At 34.4% G+C, this 21,942-nt stretch overlaps 3 protein-coding genes across 4 annotated transcripts in view; 2 read left to right on the top strand and 1 right to left on the bottom strand.

The window, feature by feature from the left end:
* The first annotated feature begins 193 nt into the window (after nucleotides 1–193).
* Nucleotides 194–7,085, top strand: LOC101742279 (tyrosine-protein phosphatase Lar). Its single transcript, XM_004932869.5, has 6 exons — nucleotides 194–508; nucleotides 2,743–2,828; nucleotides 3,613–3,729; nucleotides 4,673–4,816; nucleotides 5,921–6,072; nucleotides 6,671–7,085. The coding sequence occupies exons 2-6, from the start codon at nucleotides 2,750–2,752 to the stop codon at nucleotides 6,809–6,811; spliced, it is 633 nt and encodes a 210-aa protein (XP_004932926.1). The 5' UTR covers nucleotides 194–508; nucleotides 2,743–2,749; the 3' UTR covers nucleotides 6,812–7,085.
* Nucleotides 7,074–11,460, bottom strand: LOC101742421 (probable serine/threonine-protein kinase fhkB). Of its 2 annotated transcripts, none has more exons than XM_004932871.5 (3): nucleotides 11,108–11,460; nucleotides 9,232–9,490; nucleotides 7,074–8,451 (listed from the first exon to the last, which is right to left on the bottom strand). In XM_004932871.5, exons 1-3 carry the CDS (start codon nucleotides 11,125–11,127, stop codon nucleotides 8,305–8,307), a joined length of 426 nt encoding a protein of 141 aa, XP_004932928.1. In that variant the 5' UTR covers nucleotides 11,128–11,460; the 3' UTR covers nucleotides 7,074–8,304. The 2 variants fall into 2 exon arrangements, with proteins under 2 accessions (XP_004932928.1, XP_004932927.1); XM_004932870.5 differs by having other exon boundaries at nucleotides 9,232–9,511; nucleotides 11,108–11,448.
* A 2,538-nt stretch (nucleotides 11,461–13,998) lies between these two features.
* The window catches only part of LOC101742757 (THO complex subunit 1), a 20,410-nt gene continuing 12,466 nt past the window's right edge, over nucleotides 13,999–21,942 (top strand). Inside the window, exons 1-5 of the mRNA XM_021352392.3 lie at nucleotides 13,999–18,149; nucleotides 18,229–18,906; nucleotides 19,415–19,674; nucleotides 20,492–20,664; nucleotides 21,584–21,713. Of these exons, the coding sequence (XP_021208067.1) occupies nucleotides 18,105–18,149; nucleotides 18,229–18,906; nucleotides 19,415–19,674; nucleotides 20,492–20,664; nucleotides 21,584–21,713 (1,286 nt within the window). The 5' untranslated portion in view covers nucleotides 13,999–18,104. The remainder of the gene's footprint in view (nucleotides 18,150–18,228; nucleotides 18,907–19,414; nucleotides 19,675–20,491; nucleotides 20,665–21,583; nucleotides 21,714–21,942) is intronic.

Here is a 21,942-nt window from a genome sequence, read left to right as displayed (position 1 = left end):
TATTAATACGTGAAGCAAAAACTTTGTATCCCTTTTTACGAAAATTGCGCGGACGGAGTATGAATTTTTCCACACTTGTAGAGAATATAGAGAAGAAGTGTACAATGCTAATATCTTTTTAAAATAATGCATAAAAGATACATTAAATCAATAAAGAAAACATTACGCACACTACATATCATGTATTTGACGCACACACGCATGCATACTATTTATTGTCAAACTTTTGTTCTTGACGTCTGTTGTCAAATTGAGATTAAATATTGTTCGTCTTTGTTAATATTATTTATAGTGTAGTCTTGGCGAAATTTGTGATTCTAGAAGTATAAAATACAATCATAATAGTGTACAAACTTACAATTCCAATTAATTATAGTCGAATTTCGACTACTACGGGACCTCTAGTAAAGATTATTTTCTAGAACGTACTTAAGTAGTCTGTTAAATATACATATAAGTATATAATATTGTCACGCTTCATTTGTGCTTGAATCTCAGAAGATAAGAGGTGAGCGCTACTTACAACAATTATAACGTTTTTAAAAATAACAGAATATAATTAAATTATTATACATTAAATATCATTAAAAAGTATAGCAAACACATTTAGAGGTTAGAGGTGGTTATTTTTTTTATGAATTCTCGTTTTATTGTGTCAAAACGGATTAGGTACTTTTTTTTTATTGTTTACGTAGATAAACAAAAAACTATTGTTTATAATTTAAATGTTAGACTAATACAGAACAGTCCAATTGTTGAATCCAACTAAAACAGTACTAAGTACTTAAACGTATGTAACAGTTATTGTAAAGAGGCAAACAACTATACCAGGTCGAATTTTGTCAAGTTACTTAAAATAATCAAATCCTATTTATTTTTACATCGTATTGGTCAGTATTTCACGAATTCAGTCGTAAAGTTCGAATTAGGGTGGAGCTAGTAATGCCCCACTAAATGGCACAGCCAAGTCGCTACCGACCGCAGAGTATTCTCCGCAAAAAAAGACATGTCATAGCGCTCAGGAAACACTGAGGAGTGGAGTTCATTGAAAATCCGGATGATACGGGGCAAAAAAGACTTCAAGAAACTGTGCATGAACACAGCGTTTCTTTTTTTTCCTACCTATGCTGATAGCCTTGAGAGGCTATTTCAGATTCTTCAACCTCTCCAACCAAAGCCTCTGGCATAACTAAATTTCATGAGTGACGGTGATTTCGTATGATCAAACAGTCTGTACACTCTTGTTTGTCAGTAGCTAAGTGGCTTGAGTGTTAATTAAAAGATTCCCATCTTCGCACGACTTCAATAAGACTCTTCCTTTTTAGTTTTCTTTCGCAATTACTCGAATCACGTTGTAAATTAAGTAATGCCCGAACGACTTAGTTCTCCTACCTCTGCCAGATACGTAAATACGATAGTGTGCTGTCATATTTGCTTAATTCTACATGGAAATCAATTTGTAAGAAATTTGCAGATACATGTATTAAAACTGTAACATCGTCTACTGAATTATCTACATATTAATACGTGAAGCAAAAACTTTGTATCCCTTTTCACGAAAATTGCGCGGATGGAGGAGTATGAAATTTTCCGCACTTATAGAGAATATAGAGAAGAAGTGCACAATGCTAATATTTTTTTAAAATAATGCATAAAAGATACATTAAATCGATAAAGAAAATATTACACACACTACATACCATGTATTTGACGCACACACGCATGCATACTATTTATTGTCAAATTAAGAATAGATTAAATATTGTTTGTCTATGTTAATATTTTTTTATATTCTTGGCGAAATTTGTGATTATAGAAGTATAAAATACAAACATAATAGTATACAAACTTACAATTCCAATTGATTATAGTCGAATTTCGACTATGCGGGACCTCTAGTTATTATAGTTTCGTCTAAATTATTGAAAACCAACCTATCGATATGTAAAAACATTGCTATGGTTTATATAAGAAATTCATCATCAAACGTAATTAAAACGTGTTATTACCTAAACGAATAACAACATTGATAACCTAATACCTAACCTATTTATCTAACGAGAATTTTAAACAATGTTATAACGTACCTACAGTTGCATGTTGTAATTAGTGGGGTCATCAGGTCGATTAAAAACACTTCGCTCTGCGGATTTTGTTGTTTTTGTAAAACATAAATGGAGACAAACTCAATTTTTTTTTCTTTCTAAATTTTATTTTTATGCCGTCGCTAATATTTCTATTTTCATAAAGTTAATAATCGCAGAACACACAATTTTCACTTCGGCATCTGCCACTGCTTTAATAATCGACTGGTGATAAGGCGTATTGTAAGTCGGCACGGGTATTAAAATAGCGCGAATATTTAATATCAATTCAAACATTGATGGCCAGTGTTAAATTTTTAAATCAAATAAGGATATGTACCATAGAAGTTATGAGTCCGCTAAATACTTATTGTTACGAAACAGTCCCCACATGTGGACTGATGGATCCGGCAATATTTCTCTGATCCTATAAAAGATGAAAGAGAGAGAGAGAGGGAAGACAGAGAGAGAGAGGGAGAGAGAAAGAGAGAGAGAAGGGGAGAGAGAGAGAGATTCTAATGCAGTCTAGCCAAAACGTCCGTTGTCTAAGAATTTCGTTATATGCATTTATTTAGGAACGTTACACGATACATAACGAACAGATTAATACAGAACAATATAGTTGCGCTAATGGAAATCCCTTCAAATTATATTTCAGAACAAATATGGATAAACCAGCTGGATTAATTTCCTCATTGGTGGTTTGCATTCTGCTACTGCAAGGGCTAGTCGAAAGTGCGCCATGTAAGTGTTAGTCTAAAGCTACCGATAATTCTGGGGTTTTACTTAAAGCTATTAGTAGTTAAGCTTTATTGATTCAGTACCTATAGCATCATAATACATAGAACAACTTAATTTGCCCAAAAACGACATATACTTTTTTCATTTCTTACCACAGCAGAGGTTAGCTTAGCGACTTTAAATTTGTTAAAGTCAATTTTACTTGTAGACTTATGCTCGTTTAATTTAAATATATGATCAGTTATACCTAGTACGTCGAGTGAGTTTCGATAATACAGTAAATTCATATATTTCCAGTATACCTTAAACGACATCATTTTTGCCACTTGTTATCTGGCTGTAATAAACGCTTCTCCACAATGTTTCTCAAGCGCTTTATTATTTGCCATATCTTTAGAAGTGCTTGGATAAGTCTTTGGCGATATTTTTTATATTTTTTTATTGCTTAGATGGGTGGACGAGCTCACAGCCCACCTGGTGTTAAGTAGTTACTGGAGCCCATAGACATCTACAACGTAAATGCGCCACCCACCTTGAGATATAAGTTTTAAGGTCTCAGTATAGTTACAACGGCTGCCCCACCCTTCAAACCGAAACGCATTACTGCTTCACGGCAGAAATAGGCAGGACAATAGTATGGATGCGTCCCTGACATTGCCGATTTTCATTAGCAACTGTAACCATTACTTGATACCGACACATTTATTTTTCCTTAGAAGACAAAAAAAATTAACAACTTAATTCACGAAGTTTTTCTCATTGTTTAAAACTTGTTTTTGTCCTGCAGCATCTGACGCTCATCTCTTTCCACCTCCTCCAATTGCATATGTCGCTCGGGGAGGCACCGTAACATTAAAATGCTCCGCAACCGGCTCCCCGACCCCTACGATTAGATGGAAGAAAGGTGATTCTTTTAAAAATCTGGAAAAGGCAAAGGCTTTTTGAACTCTTTACGCGCAACGATCTCATGATTCACCTAATACCTTATTAACAAATCCCATAGATATCAGAACGTCTATGCCGCTATCGACTTTAAGACATGAAATTCAAGTTTGAATGATATTTAAAGCTGAGTGCATGACTAGTTCAAAGACATTTCTGTCTTTTATTGTTAATAATTTTACAGATTATATTATTATTATGTGATGTTATTGACGGTTTGAAGCCCAACACAGTCGCATCTATTTACGAATACACTGGTAAGATACATAGAAAGATAATAATAATATACCTACTATTAACTCCACGGACGCTTCAAAGATTTGTGATGATTTGTGATCTTTGAGTAGTCAGGTTAGTATGTAACGCTGAGGTTGAAAGGCTAAATACTTTAATGATAAGCTCGATGGTTGCTTATAAACTTAAGCTTTGTTTGGCTGTTGTAGCGTTGACTAATGTAAATAGATTTAATTTTAATAAAAATAAAAATTTACAAATTGGCTGATTTTATTTGAAAGCTAGCACCGTAGTCAAGTTTTTTTTCCTTTTATTGCCGTTGTAGGGAGACAAGCATACGGCCCACCTGATGGTGAGTGGTTACCCTCGCCCGTGAACTTCAGCAATGCCATGGGCAGAGCCAAACCGCTGCTTGCCGTTAAGTTTCTTTTTCCTTTGATGTGTCCCCCGTCGGACGGATTCCTTTTGTTTGTTTTATATTAAGTTTATTTTATACAAAAGTTTAGGTCTTTTATTTATCGACTGAGGCACTACGAAGTCTGCCGGGACAGCTACTAATTTATAAATTTATTTATTAAATGGTCACAGTTTAGTTGGTCCTTGTTAGTTAATAATAATTACTTAAACCAGAAAGTTTCTCAATGAGTATTGTAATTTTTCACCGTCTACAGGATCAGAATGGCTGACTCCCGAAGACAATACAGTGTCAAAGCATGTTCTGACACTAACAAACGTTACAGAAGAAGGTAAATACACATGTGTCTTTAAAACGGGAGAGCTTGTTTCTTCAGTGACGACCGCTGTTAAAATCAGACGTAAGTATTTTATATAACTGTTTAATAAATAATTAAACCATTTAGGCAAGGAACTTTCACCTTGTTTGACGGTAGATTTCGATAGGTTTTGATATAATATGTATATTATCTCTAATAAATACGGATAGACTAAAATATGGATAGACCGTTTTATATACCGAATTTTATTTTATTAGATACAGAGTGTTGGTTCATCGTAAATGTCATTCGGTAATGTTATCGAGACAGTGTCGAAACAGAGCCCACTGAGTTTCTCGCCGGATCTCAGTGGGTCGCGTTTCCGATCCGGTGGTAGATTCTACGAAGCACTGCTCTTGCTAGGACCAGTGTTAGCAAGCAACACTTCGGGTTTGAGCCCCGCGAGCTCACCTACACGTTAGGGTGAAGCTGAAATAGCCTCTCAAGGATATCAGCATAGGTAGGAAAAAAGAAGCCGAAACGCTTATGATATCAATCCTATCGAAAACATTGTAGCTGCCGTTAACTATCAACCTAGATCTTACTTACGCTGAAGTCTATGATCGTAGACGACCTAGGCACATCCTTATCAATCCACCTGATCAACTCTCGATTATGTTAGAAGCTACTAATACTAACTCTACTAACAGCACAGGTCACCATTCCGCCGAAAAGTTTAAGGTGACATTTGGCCTTTTAGTTTCTTCCAGTGATAGATCCTCCGAAGCACTGCTCTTACTAGGGCTAATGTTAGCAAATTCTCTCAGATAGAGCCCGTGAGCTCACCTACCAGTCCGGGCGTAGCTCGAATACCCCTTTAGGCTACCAGCGAATAAGGTAAGTAAGGATAAGTAAGGATAAAAAAAAAAACCTCGATGAATTTCTTCAGAGGGTCGCGGTCGGCCCTCAGTCGATTATGATACTGTGCTAGATGCATTCGCGAAGCAACTGCTTTTGAGCTGTAATACCACCTTCTCGGGTGCTCCGGGAGTTGTTAGCAAACCTTCTCATACGGACTGCACCCTCGACGGCAGCCAGCAGTTCTGGTAAAGCAAGAAAAGCTGCCCATCGCCAATCTCTCCAAACCAGATCGATCATCGGTCATTCTAGAAAAAGGATTATATAAAACTATCATCTTCGTTTTAGCATTACCACGCACACCGCACAGCGTCCATATGTCAGACGTCACGGACACCAGCGCTCAGTTGGAATGGTCGTATTCCTACATCCCAGGGACAGACGATCCAACTCATTACCACTTGCTTTTGAAACCTAAGCAACAAAACATTGAACCTCAGGTAGGTACATAAATATGTACATCTAGCTGAAAAGACATCTTGATGAATAATCGCATTAATACGAAAACTATTAGAGTATTACATAGAGTATTTATTAATTATGTATAACAGATGCTGTGCTTTTTGCTGAAAAATTTTCTGAGGATCGAATTTATACAAAAAACTCTGTAATACGGATTTGTGTGATAACGTACTCTTTATTCTCTCGTCAATTTTTTGTAGTCTTATATTTTTGCAAACAATTATCCGCTATTGTTTTTTTTATTGCTTAGATGGGTGGACAAGGTCACAGCCCACCTGGTGTTGGGGTTACTGGAGCCCATAGACATCTACAAGGTAAATGCGCCACCCACCTTGAGATATAAGTTCTAAGGTCTCAGTACAGTTACAACGGCTGCCCCGCCCTTCAAACCGAAACGCATTACTGATTCACGACAGAAATACGCGGGGTGGTGGTACTTACCCGTGCGTTCTCACAAGAGGTCCTACCACCAGTGATGATACACTTAATATATTTGAGACTCTCTGTGTCAGGCCGGACCGCATACGCGTCTGTTCTGATTAAGAATAGAATATTCAGAGCATCTGGCATTTCCAGGATATAACAACAGGGACGAGAACAAGTTTCGAACTGACAAACTTGACTCCGGCAACCGAATATCAAGTTCAGGTCATTGCAGCTGGTACTGTCGGTAAAGGACCCGCCACAGAACCAGTTTTCTTTACTACCAAATTTTAAAATTTGTTAACGTATTTTTTTCATAAAGATTTATTTATTTATTTTGGAAATTGATGTAATTGCGCATATATCTATAGTCTTTTCTTTCCATTCATTTGTTGAAATATATAGAGGGATACTGACTTGATATCACTTATAATCTCATGTACGAACAGCGAACGTATTATCATTACGAAGTAAGTAAAAAAACTGAAACGAAACAAAATTTTAGAAATTATACATGAATTTATTATGTAGGTACTCAAGGAAATAAATAAATATATTATCGTAAAAAGGTTTTTTATTTCAAATCCATAATCTGGCGGCGTTGTCATTTAAAACGTATTTACAAGTTTCAAATGCTCAAAGTACAGATAAAGAAAAACATTGGAATGTAATTTAGTACAGCTTAAGATTGTTTACAGTTAACTTTTTTCGATAACATTCCATTAAAAAATTCGCAACGTTATGTTCTACTCTACAAGACGAGTTCGATCACATATTAAGTGACCAGAAACTCCCAACAAGTCAAAATTAAAACGCAATCTAGCTGAAACTACCGTCGATGACACTAATCATATTTATATTAATTATAAATAAAAATTCAAACTCACGCTAAATTATTTACATCACCTAATGTACTTCCTAAATCTTTGAAAATGTATTTATTTTAAAACCATAGTTTCCCATCATCAACTAAACATTGTTGCTTTTGTTATATTAGTTATTAAGTACATTAAAATTTCTACTGTTTCAAATATACAAACATTATTAAGTAATCTAATTATCTTTATTACTAAATATAGTAATTTTATATGACCCGATAACAATATATATATTTAATAGTTATTAGGTCGTATTACATCTACTTAACAGTTATTAATTTCTGCACTTGTGTGGCTCAAAAACTACTTTTAAATGAAACGTGTTCATTATGATGAAGGGAAACACTTAAAACACGTTCATACTATCGATAAGACAACTATAATATAGTCATGTCTCATTGGAAAATGTATATGAGATACGAATTAATGCTTTTATTCTTACACTAAATACTGTCAAAATCTTCAACAATATCACTCATCACATGAGAACTTGAGCTGAACTGAGACCCAGACTCAGTACTAAGAAGACACTTTTAGATATGGCAACACCATGGCATGTCATTAACAATTTATCTTCTCAACATCATGGTTGATCATCAAATGTTATTTTCGACTGTAGACCTTTATTGTCTCGTCATTGATAATTTTTAAGACTGAACAAGCACAAAATATCTTTAAATAAAATTTTAATTAAACTTTGTAGTTTTTAGCTACCAAAAAATTTGTAGCAATTTAACGAAAAATATAGGTTGTGTAAAATTGTTAAATTCAGCAAAAACGATAAATCAGAATACCTAAAATCAATGTAAAAAACATGCTAACATAGACACGCCACAATGGATTTTGTGTTGCCACATCAATAAAATCTCAAAAGTACTGAGTATGAAAACGCCTCAGTGGTATATTGAACTAAGACCGATGCTTGTTGCGATTGTGGGTCTGACGCGCCCACCACTCATCAAGATTGAATGGCCTGAAGTTGGCAAGGTGACGAGGTGTCATCACGTCATGGTAGTACTTCGCCTCATCATCGCCACGTTCTAGATCACGGGTCACCTGAAATGCGAAATTAAATGACATAAAACAAATGACAATAAACGATAAAACAAAACAATTTCTTCGAGTTGCATTTCGACTTATAATTATTGTATAATAACTTTTTTTGGTTTGTTTAAGCACTTGATATAATGACTGTCCTTGATTGAATAAACATTTTATGTTTGGCAATATATCACTGATGTGATTCTTTAAGTACTCAGATGATTCTTTAAAAATATATTAAAGGTTGAAATATGTAGTTATATTGAATTGGATTTTCCTAGTGAAGGACGTGAGTTCGTGCTTCACTCCAACCACGATCCATTGTGGTAGCGGTGACGTACGTCGCTCAGAATACACTGCTGAGTTGAAAAGGGCACATAGAAGAATTTAATGTTTTCAACCACCATTCTCCCTCTTAATTCTTCTTGTTTATTTTTTTACAATTTATATACAACAGTAGCTGTTAAGATGACTATAATGTTAAGCTCCGTGGGCCATTTTATACTGACTGTCTTGCAGGCTATGCATAATTTCGAGCATATTATTTGAACAATTTAGTGAACTTGACTTTAAGATGTAGCTAATTAAATATATTTTATTCATATGTTATCAATTTCATATTTTTAATTCATTTTGTTGTTAAGCATTAAATATTGTATAGTCTCTACCCTTTTAAATAACAAAGGATGTTTGAGATGAAGCAACTACTTTGTATGGAAATGACTGTAACTACAATTTTGTTTAATTTTCGTCTACCTTAATAGGCTATGGAAATAAACATATAACTAAGATCACCTTATTCCACGAATCATAAATGTAATTGATGAGATCATCATGCTGAGTATTTTGATTATTATTATTATTATTATTGTGGAAATGACTGATGTGCAGCTGACTTGGAGGGCTAAGCCTGTGTCCATTGCCATTGTAGTTGCTGTTATGATTACTGTGGCTGTGTGCAGGACCGCTATGGCTATGACTATGGCTGTGACTGCTGTTGTGACGTTTGCCCATGTGTGGCAACGAACGGGTTCCGCTGTTTACATAACTTGATCTGTGAAAAATAATTCCAGTGCTGCATGAAAAAAAAAAAAGAAAAATTATTAATTATTTTGAACGTACACATTTAGTAGTGATATGGATGAGCTGAGAACTTACAGCTTACCTAGAATTTGGCAGTTACTGGAACCTTATAAAAACAGCATAAAGTAGCTTACAGACTTTCAACAGCATTGTAGAGTTTACGAACTTTTTAATCTATGTTTGCCTATTATCTATCTATGAACTATACTCAAAAAAGGTTGATGCCTAGTAGGCAACTGGTTGCAAGTGTTTTGACTTGTGATGGGCAGCTGCTTGTAAAAATAATGTCAATACATGTTATTATAGACATCCATCTCTAGCACATTGTAAAGATTAAACACTATTAGTAAGAAGCCATTAGTAAAAGACCAGCCAGACCTATTACAATAAATTTAATTGAATTAAGACTATAAGCTAATGGAAGATGTATTGCAACGTAAATTGAAGTTTTTTTTCTTTTTTTACGCACACAAGACAATTGACCCCGGAAAACAAAAAGGGTTCACAAAATATATTTAGTGGAAAATTATCTGGTTTTCATTTCATTGGAATGTTTGGAAATTGTTTATATATAAACACTTCTTGTGTCTTTAGTGTAATTTAGATTTGAAACAAATTTTGATTTTGTTATTTTCAATCATATTGGATCAGTAATGTACAGGTATACCTGCTGTCCTTAGAAACAATTAAAAACATTTTTACTTTGATATGAAATTTGATAATTATACTACAGTAATAAACATTAACTCAAAGAAAAACGAGTACATTGATACACAAGTTTTTGGTCCTCACTATACAGGCTATACCTAGTGTGAGGATCATTGGTTAATATTATATTGTTGATGCCATCTGCGTAATCTCTCAATTTGTTAAATATGTAAATAGTATTCTAGGTCATGATTTAAGAGTTAATGTAGTAAATAAATTATTATTATTACAAGCGGATCCCTTATTAATAGAAATTTATACTCTTTGAAAATATATTCAAAGCAGTTTGCCACTCATTATTTACAAACCTACTGCAAAATTTATGAATTTCGCTCAGGCTATCGATACATTTTATCTACTTCCTTGTTGTTATCAATAACAACCGAGGTTATTGTTTGTGTAAACTAAAGGACATATTGTTTATACTTTCCAACAACTGATTTGTAATCAAATCAAATGAAGTTTTATTATTCTGTAACGTATATTATTATGTAAATTTAAGTAAACACATGATAAAGTACGAGCATAACTTAATACTTATGTTCACTATTATTACGCGTGGCGCCATTAAAACAAAAATTACTTAACTAAAATGTTGTAAATAATTATGCAGTGCTATTTACATTTGATGGTACCAAATATGTTTGTTATGGTATAATATCACTAGTACCTATTTCACGATCGTATTAATTGGTATAAACAATAAGACTGTTGTGGTTGTAATTTGAACAATGGCGTTACATAGTTCTAACTAGTAAATTATTGACTTGAACTCACGTTACTTTATAATGTTCTTTGTTACGAAGCTTAAATTCAATGTTTTCTATGTATACGTATCGTAGATGGAACGCTTAAATAAGATAAAGCAAAATATTCTCACCTCATATTGTTGCGATCCATGTTTCGTTTAGTTTGAGGTCGTCAAAGAAAACTATATACAATTTATACTAAAGATACGACTTAACTAGATATAACTTAACTATTGGTTCATCACTTATTAAATAAAGTGTAAAAGATATGTAATAAAAATTTAATGATAAATACACAGGACGCCACACATCACGAATCGCGATACGCAACTTATAGATTACCTTTGTGTCTATAACAGTACACAATTAATTTCAATGTACACAGCTGTCAAAACTAATCGCCATCAGCTGCAATTCAGTACATTGAACTCAGGTTGTGATTGGCCAACGCTTGATCAGCATAAGATCAACCAATGGTTAAGATGTGCTGAAATATGTCCGCCAGTTAAAAATTTGAAACTGGCCTACAGAGTACTTTAGTACTTCGTAAAATGCTGAAAGCGTATAAATAGAGGTCTATAGAGGTTCATTTAAATACAGTTAAATAATATTATAAATATAAGTTGCTTGTTTCATTTCTAAATCATTTATCGGGTGTCTCGTTTGGAAACGCCTCTGGAACTTCGTCGCGTCTAATAAAATACTGATCGACGAGCAGTTTGAGTTCCGCGCCAAACACTCGTGCGACCAACAAGTGCACCGCCTTACAGAGCACATCTTAATAGGGCGAATAGGCGGAAACCCATAGCGAAAGGAGCCCTCTTCTTCGATATAGCGAAGGCGTTCGACAAAGTCTGGCACAACGGTCTGTTAAACAAGCTGTTTAACATGGGAGCGCCACCCACAGACACAGCCGACTAAGTTTCTCGCCGCGTTTCCGATCCGGTGGTAGATTCTGCGAAGCACGACTCTTGCTAAGGTTCGTGTTCGCAACGTCGTCAGGTTTAAGCCCCGTGAGCTCTCCTACTATTTAAGGTTACGCTGAAATAGCCTCTTAAGGCTAGCTTAGGTAGGAAAACAAAAAAAAAACATTGGTAGAACCCGAGAAGCCACTTTCGGCTTTATTTCATTATCACATATTTTTTGTGCACTTTCACAGGTGATAAACAATTATTAAACTAACACTACTACATGTTTTCATTTAAAGAAACATTAAATAATTAAGAAAAAACACAACTTCGCTCATTAAGCCCAGCCACAGAGACCAAAATTCTCAATGAAGGAATGTCGTTAGATTTAATATGGCTCACTCCCTTTGCTTTTCCACAATAAAAAAAGTTAGATCTAAAGTGTAAACAAATATCGCAATAAAATCTCATAAGGAGAGAGGCGGGAACCTTCAAAAAATTTGGGACGGAACTTGAGAAGAGGGCCAATAAAAAAATTCATATCCTTTTTAATTAATTTAATTTGATATTCTGTAGATATTGTAGCATATTTTAGTTTATAACTGTATATATGTTTAGTTTATAATTGTATATTTTAGTACTTTAGCGTAGATAGTATGGAGTTGGAGGCGGGAACGGATCCCCCGGATCCGAATATTACTGAGGAGACAACTGATACGACTAACTCAAGGTTTAGCCAACCAATATTTTTCTGTGATGAGTTCGACCTTTCCAATGTATCTGAATTTGTCAACGTTAAATCGAAGAAATCCCAAAAAAAGAAACAACTTGTTAATTCTTTTAAACCAAAGATCTCGGACAAACAACTTTCGTTGCGCCCGCTGCAGCAGGCTTTGGCGGGAAATCTTGCAAATAACGTAAATAAGCTTATAGTGCCTCCTCGCCAAATTGTACAGACCTCACCAGAGCCTACTTCAGCGAGTCCTTCTATGACACCATCTGAGACCCCAATGGCCGACTCTGTTTACAGAAAAAAATACACTGAACAGGATCCTGGCCCATATATGGTCCATGTTACTTTAATCTCAGATTCTAATAGTACTACATCACTGCACCCACTTAAATTTGGAAATTTTCTAAAGAAAAGCAATCTTGGTAATATATTACAGGATGGAATTAAACGAGTAGGTCGTAATCGCCTGGCAATAACTTTTAAAACACATAGTGATGCCAATATTTTCATATCCAACATGTCTATGAATCCATTGTATAATGTAGTGATTCCTACATATAATATATGTAAAATGGGTTTGATAAAGGGTATCCCTCAGGAGTGGACTCATGAGGACATTGTAGATAATCTGCAAATCCCAGAAGGCTATGGACAAATTATCAAATCCCGTAGATTAAACAGGAAGTCTGTCAACTCAGATGGAACTTCATGGATTCCTACTCAAACTGTGGTCTTGACTTTTGACGGACAGTCTCTTCCCTCTAGAGTGTATTCCTTTTTTTCAAGTATTCCAGTTGAACAGTATATTTATCCAACGGTACAATGTTTCAATTGTTGTCGCTTTGGACACACTCGTGTTCAATGCAGGAGCAAACCTAGATGTAATAAATGTGGTGGAGAGCACAGCGGACTGGCTTGTAATACTGAGACTTTTTCTTGTGTTAACTGTAGAGGTGAACATATGGCTACAAACAAATCTTGCCCTGAGTTTAGTAGACAAACAAATATTAAAAAACATATGTCTCAAAACCTCATATCATACCAAGAAGCCTCTAAATTGTTTCCTATTGTAAAGAAATCATATTCACAAATAACATCATCTATTCCACTATCTGCCCAAAGTTTAAATGATGTAGATAGTTCAAATTCTGTCTCTTACAAAAAAACTGTTATAAAGAAGCCTAAACAGGCATCTATTTTAAATAAGGGTTATGACAAATCAGAATATAAATCATTGATCCGCAGCATTTCATTTGATGAGTCTCAAGGTAAACTAGGTTCCGCTTTGCAATCCAACAAAGAAAAGGATACACAGTTGCCATCTTCTGACACACTAAATAAATTGTTATCCACACTTATAAATATTATTGCTAATTCAGAACTACCAGAACATGTTGCTCTTTCACTTATAAATAATATTTCACTATCAATTTTCAATATTTTTAAATATGGACAGAGTCCTCCAGTGGAACTGTAAAAGTATAGTTCCTAAAAAACATGAAATTATATCTTTAATTAATTCACATAATATTTTTTTACTAGCCATATCAGAAACTTGGTTAGTTCCAGGTTCCAATTTCCGTATGGCCGGTTTTAATATTCTCAGACATGATAGACATGATGGGTATGGTGGCACAGCCCTTTTAATTCGTAATAATCACAGATTTTCTTCTTTGCCAATCCCAGCTTTTAACTCGGATATTTTACAAGCAGTGGCTGCCCGAGTAGGTGAGGTAACATATCTATCTGTGTACATTTCAGAAAAGGATTTATCTGTTCTGCCTATACTAGACAAAATCATTCAATCATTACCCAAACCAATAGTAGTTCTAGGGGATTTCAACGCTCACCACTTCTTATGGGGAGCACCCAACGATGATGGCATGGGAAATGGCTTAATGGAGATAATAAATGATCATAATCTTTGTGTTCTGAATGATGGGTCCCCCACTCGTCGCCCAGTTCCGGGTCAAGCCCCAAGTTATGTTGATATTACACTTAGTTCAGCCAGTTTGTCTTCACTGTTAAACTGGGAATGTTTAACGCTGTCCTGTGGCAGTGATCATTATCCCTTATTAATTTCCTTGCCCTCTGGTAAAACAGGCACTTTTAATCCACTACCGCCGTTATTTAAGTTCAGATTAAATAACTATGATTGGGAACTGTTTAGTCAAGAAGTCGAATCGAAAATTATGTCCCTTCCAAGTTTATCTACTCTTGATGATTATAACAACATAAACAAGGCGTATGATAACCTTATTACGGCATACTTAGCAGCTGCAGATAAACATATCCCCAAAAAGAATGTTGCCCATAAGAAAATATCTTCTCCCCCATGGTGGGACAAAGAATGTACAGAAGCTGTCAATAAAAGAAATGATGCAGAAAAACTTAATAAGCAATGTTTGACCATGCATAGTTATTTATTTTATAAAAATGTTGAAGCGGCCACTAAAAGGCTTCTTCGGAAAAAGAAAAAAGAGGGATGGAAAAGATTTTGTTCCAAGCTTTCGCCTGATTCGCCATCCTCCCTAATCTGGAAAAATATAAGAATGTTTAGATCTTCTTTTATAGCCCCATCTAGAAATTATACATCGCAAGAATGGATTAATCCTTTTTTGGACAATATCGCACCCACTATGGTTCCTAAGTTTGACCAATTGCCTTATACATACTCTTATATATCAGATAACTCTAATATTAATAATAACTTAGCGTGTTCATTTTCTTTGCCGGAACTTCAATTAGTATTGAACCGGTTATCAGACTCCACTCCAGGATGTGATGGTATTCCTTACTCTTTCTTAATTAATTCAAAACCTATAACCCTATCATATTTACTGAATTTAATTAATTCTATAATAGACACTGGTATAATACCTTCTTCCTGGAAACATCAAATTATAATACCTATATTAAAGCCTAACAAAGATTCAAATAATCCTTTATCTTATAGACCTGTAGCGTTATCATCTGTTTTGGTAAAATTAGCAGAACATTTAATTAAACAAAGATTTGAGTGGTACGTAGAACATAACAATCTTTTGCCTTGCTCTCAATATGGGTTCAGAAGAGGTAAAGGTGTGTCCGATAGCCATGCCATTTTTGCAACAGACATTTTTTTGTCTTTTTCGAAATCTGAATCGGTTGTGGGAGCCTTTTTAGATATTCAAAGCGCGTATGATAATGTAAACTTAATTAAATTAAAAGAAAAAATGTCGGATTTAAAATTACCATTAAAATTTATTGATTTCATTTTTAATTTATATACTGGAAGGACTATTTCTTTACATATACCTGGTTTTGAGGACAAAATAAGAAAAGTTTGGAAAGGTATCCCTCAGGGTTCTGTTCTAAGTCCTCTATTATATGACATTTATACTTTCGATCTCCATTTAAATGTTGATCCTTCCTGTTCCATCTTACAATATGCAGATGATGTCTTAGTTTACTCTGCTAACCGTGATATTAAAATAGCAGCGGAAACTCTTAACGATTCATTAAACAAGTTATCATCCTGGCTCTCTGCCCAAAATCTTTCGTTATCTAAATCTAAAAGTCTCATAGTTGTTTTTACGCGGAAAAGAAAAGTTCCCACCGTAAATATTTCTGTTGATGGAGAACGAATACCAGTGGTTAAAGAGGCGAAATTTCTTGGTCGCATTTTTGATTCTAGTATGAACGGTAACGCTCATATCAACGACATTGTAAGAAAATGTGAGAAAAACATAAATATTATGAGAGCTGTAAGTGGCGTTTGGTGGGGGTCTCATCCTGGTGTACTTAGGTTAATGTATAATGCTTTGGTACGTAGTATATTAGACTTTGGCTCCATAACTTTTTGTCTTGAAAACAAAGAACCTCTACATAAATTAGATTTATTACAACATAAAAGTCTCAGGATCGTTATTGGAGCCATGAATAGTACTCCAATAAATGCTTTACAAATAGAATGCTCTGAACCGCCGCTATCTTTGCGTAGACAATACCTTTCTGATAGATTTATATTTAAAATTCAACAATATCATGGACACCCTTTAATTTTAAAACTACAAAATCTTTGTGAAGTTATTAATGGACGAAATGCTTTCTGGCGTAACAGGAAAATCCCTTACTTAGTTTCTAGCTATAGAAGATTTTTAGAACTACGTTGTTCAATTCATAAATTTCAATGCCACTCAACTTTTTCATATGATTACGAGACTTTAATGTTTGTACCCGATATCAAGTTATCAATAGATGATATCCAAAAAGGATCAAGCTCGGCAAACTCAAAATTAGCCTCCTTTATTAAAAACTTAGAACCTAAATCGGAAGATTTCTATACTGACGCGTCTAAATCCGTTTCCTCGGATGAAAAAAGCGTAGGAGCTGCTTTCTTAAGACTCTCGTCAGGTCATTTTCGTCTTTATAAATATCCACATCTTTCTTCAAACTTTGTTGGAGAAGGCATGGCTGTCCTTGAATGTGTCAAATATATAATTTGCAATAAAATAGAGAATTCATATATATTTTCTGATTCATTGAGCTTTCTTCAGTCTCTTTTATCAAATCCATTTAAAAAGAAACCTCCTTGTCCGCTTTCTCTTGAGGTTAAACTTAAATTAAAAGAATGTCATGATTCAAATTTACGAGTCACATTAGCATGGATTCCTGGCCATTCGGGCATCCAAGGAAATGAATTGGTAGATGATTTAGCTGCTATGGCCGCAAGGCAGGGTAATACATATATTGACAAAGTGTATACTCAAGACCTACTAGAAAAGCCTCGGGAGTATCTTTTAAAAGATTGGAACTCCCAGTGGGAAAAGTCTTGTTTATCAAAAGGTGGACGATATCGTCGTCTTCATATCAAAATTAATTTAAAACCTTGGTTTTCTAAGTTTCATTTCCCAAAAAAAGTAACATCTACCATATCGAGATTAAGATTTGGCCATTGTAGTTTACCCAGTCATTTATCGAGAATTGGTGTCGTTGACTCAGATGCTTGTGAACATTGCAATACCAATGGAAACATCGAACATACATTATTTGAATGTGTCAAATACAAATCCAAACCACTTTATGAATTCCTTATAAAATTTCGTGCTCCTCTCCCTTGTGACTCCTACACTATACTTTCCTTTGTTGATTTCAAATATACTAAAGCTCTTATTTCTTTTCTAACCTTCCATAATATTTTATTATAATATCTTTTCTTCTTTACATTACTATATTTTACTATATGTATATATTGCCCTAGTTCCTCCTATACCGCCTATTTCTAAAGTCCCTGCTCCTATCCCTCTACACTGGAATATCATGGCAACTCGACACCTCAAGATGAAGTTACTATGTCGCCTTTGGCTGACTCGACTCTGGCTAAAATAAGCTTCCGAATGAAGTTTGATCGCCATATTGAAGAAAAAAAAAAAAAAAATCTCATAAATATTTAATAGTGATTGCCAATTAATTAAAAGTGTAATAACAACATCGAATACGACCAATATGTCGAGCAAACCAGGATTCGAAGAACTCCGCACGAAATACAAAGTAAGATACGGTTATTAACCTACAAAAATATTTGAAATTGAAATCGACAAAATTTTTGAAAAACACTCATTGATTTCAGGATGTACTTTCTAAAGCCTTTGCAACGAACAACATTGACCTCATCGATTCTTTTTCCAAAAACACTGACGAAACTGACAGAAAAGCAGCTATGGACCAAGCATTTAGGGATAAGCTACTTGAATTACTTACTGAGGATCATAACACTCTTGAAAATTTTGTATCGTTCTGCATAGAATCATGCAGGCGACTTATGGTTACGCCAACAATGCCTGTTGTATTACTTGGCGATATCTTTGACGCCCTCACACTAAATAAATGTGAACAATTATTCTCATACATTGAAAAAGGTGTCAGTATATGGAAGGAAGAACTATTTTTCGTGGCATGCAAAAATAATTTATTGAGAATGTGTAATGATTTATTAAGAAGACTTTCTCGATCTCAAAATACAGTTTTCTGTGGACGTATTCTACTTTTTTTGGCAAAATTCTTTCCATTCTCTGAACGCTCCGGTCTTAATATAGTCTCTGAATTCAATTTAGAAAATATAACGGAATTTGGTGTTGATAATTCAAGTACACTGAAAGATGCTTTGGAAGAAGAAATGGTTATTGATAATGAAAAACATAAACTGACTATAGATTACAATTTATACTGTAGATTCTGGAGTTTGCAAGAATTCTTCAGAAATCCTAATACTTGTTACAATAAACTCCAGTGGAAGACCTTTGTTGCAGTAAGTTTATTTTTATTTATTGAATTCTTATCTGCATTTTTATTTGTGGACTGTACTGTAATCCTCCACTAATGTTCTAAATTGTAAAACAAAACAGTAACTATTCATTATTTTTAATCTATGATTTTACTCCCATGCTGGAAACAGATAAGACAAAAATCCCATAACTGTAAAAAATCTGACACAACCAAGCTACAGAAAACAGACTTAACAAAAATATTTAGAACTTCTCACTACTTCTGTTTTGATCTATTATTCTCAATGCCCAAATTTTCATGTTACTCTAAGAGCAGTAGCCAGCCAGCAGCTGATTCACTTCTGTAATTATTGCTCACCATGTGATTTTCTCTTTTAAGTCACTCAAGCTTAAACCATAAAGACTTTAGAGACATTGGTTATGATCTTTCATATATGTCTCAGTCAACGCTAGCCTTCTACATATACAGACAGACTTGGGTCATTTTGCTATCATCAATCAAATTAAAATATGATTTCTTGATGTTTTCAGCACTCTGGTAGTGTATTGTCCGCATTCTCATCCTACAAGCTAGAGACAGTTGAGCTGCAGAAATCTAAAATGAATCGATTGAAGCCATTGACTGACGTGGAAATGCAGGGTCAAGGCAAAGAGCAGCATTACTTTGCAAAATTTCTAACCAATCAGAAATTGTTAGAGTTGCAATTATCAGATTCGAACTTCAGAAGATGCGTCCTCATACAGTTTCTAATACTGTTTCAGTATCTGATGTCAACTGTTAAGTTCAAAACGTATGTACTGTAAGCGTATCGCAAATTATTATTTAGAGTCTTTGTAATTATAAAAGAAGTAATATGAATTATTTTTCTCAAATAATGAAATGAATCTCCGTTTGTTGAATGAAAAATCCAATATATTCAGGTTTCAAAAACTAAGGATACCAAATTGAACACTAATTTACTGTGTGTTGGTTCCAATTGTAACTAGTTTTCAAAAAACTAATGCTGATATAGCCTTTCAAGGCTATCAGCTTAGGTAGAAAACAAAAATCTTTGCCATTTTGTAAGCAACTTATCTGTTTTACTCTAGAGCCTATAATATATATATATATATTTTATTGCCCTTGTAGGCAGACGAGCATACGGCCCACCTGATGGTGAGTGGTTACCGTCGCCCATGAACTTCGGCAATGCCAGGGGCAGAGCCAAACCGCTGCCTCTAGATATAGACATGCTTATTTAAGGTAATATTTCCCGCTCTCTCTTTGACTACCAATGTGTAACTATCACGCTACATAATTGTTCCATTAGTTTTAGTTCCACTGATTACGAAATTTAGACTGATAATATTAGTATCAATATGTTTTCATTACAATACAATTCAGAGTAAATGCAGATGCAGCTTGTTGAATGAAATATTCTGTAATTTTCTTTTGGAATTTGAGACTTATCCAGGACTTGGTCCACCTGGTAGTAAGAAGTCACCTTCGTTCATAGACATCAGTTTGATTAGACACACACTAAAGACTTACCTCAATCTTCAAAAATTATAGACATCTTCTCGAGTCATATATGTGGGAATGTAAATGAACCACTATTGATTTTCTAGAGAAGCGCAGGAACTAAAATCTGACCAGTCTGATTGGATTAAAGATACAACCTCTCAGATTTATCGTTTGCTCGGTGAGACTCCACCGAATGGGAAGAAATTTGCGGAATGCGTTAAAAGCATACTAAAGCGAGAAGAACATTGGAACAACTGGAAAAATGATGGGTGTCCAGGTGAGAAACATTAGACACTTGTGGTGCTTGTGTCGTCAGTAATCTAATCTCGATACTAATTCGAAAAAATTATGTGTATCTATGTTTAGAGCAATTCTAAACATGAAGTTTTTATTACTATTTTTTGAATTCTGAAATAGAATAATAATTTTGACAACACAGTCATTGTAAATCAATCAACAATTCAGGTCGTATGTGCACGTATTGTAACTAATTAAAATAAAATAAAAATAACCTTCTCTCTGAATACATATTAATTATTGAAGCGACCAGCACAAAATACAGTCCACGCTCTACACATTGGTCCTTCGAACCGGAAATAATATAATAATATTATAATTCACATTTATACTGTGTTCATTTGTCCGTCCTTCACATAAAACTAAAGTAACGGATTGACATGATTTTTTCAAAAGTGATAGTGTTTGGTCAAGAGTGCTAGGCTACTATAGGCTACCATTTTTATCCCGAAAGAACATCTCATTCTCGTGCGAAACTACACTGACACCTTTACCTCCACCACACAGGCAAAGTCTGTAAAGCCTGTAACAGCCAGTGATCTATATAATTAAAAATCACTGTTTATGTGTTTGTCCTTTATGTATTTCCACCATTCACGTGGTTGTGGACTGTTTTTTTAGATTATACGAAAAGGTGATTCCATTTTTTTTGGAAATGTTTATTCTTGGGGCTTGTCTCGGTTCTGAAAGGGTTATTGCCAGAACATGATCAATGAATGCTCTGTGCTTGATGTAACGCGCTGTAAAAGGTTTACTAATAAGCTTTAATTTCTTATTTATTTTTAATTTATTTTTAAGAATATACATTTAAACAAACAAGATAGGATTTTATTTTATTATGTAACAGAAAGAAGGTTCTATGAAGAATGAAATAGATTAATAAAAATAAATACTTGTAGAATTTCAAAAACCCAAGCCACCGACACAATTGGACACCCCTGAAGATGTTAAGAAATCACGCAAAAGGCGTCGTCCGGTCGGCGATATTGTTAAGGAATACGAAGGACAGAAGAAATCCTATATGGGAAAGTGAGTATTATAATATCATTTATTTATTATAGTCATTTTATTGATTTCACGAACCAGAATTATTTTCAAATACGAAAACCTATAAGCGTACATGGCCCGATTGGTAAGACGCCTCGCGCACTTGTATACAGTGATGAGATTATGTTACTTTTCAAATTTTTAAACATGCCGGTGCCAGTATTTTCTTTAAGTAAATACTTAACATCACGAACTATTTCAATATATTTTT

The sequence above is a fragment of the Bombyx mori genome, chromosome 11 (assembly GCF_030269925.1).
Source record: "Bombyx mori chromosome 11, ASM3026992v2".
Classification (NCBI taxonomy): domain Eukaryota; kingdom Metazoa; phylum Arthropoda; class Insecta; order Lepidoptera; family Bombycidae; genus Bombyx; species Bombyx mori.
Note: the sequence above shows the minus strand (reverse complement) of the source record. Positions and strands in the feature narration are given on the sequence as shown.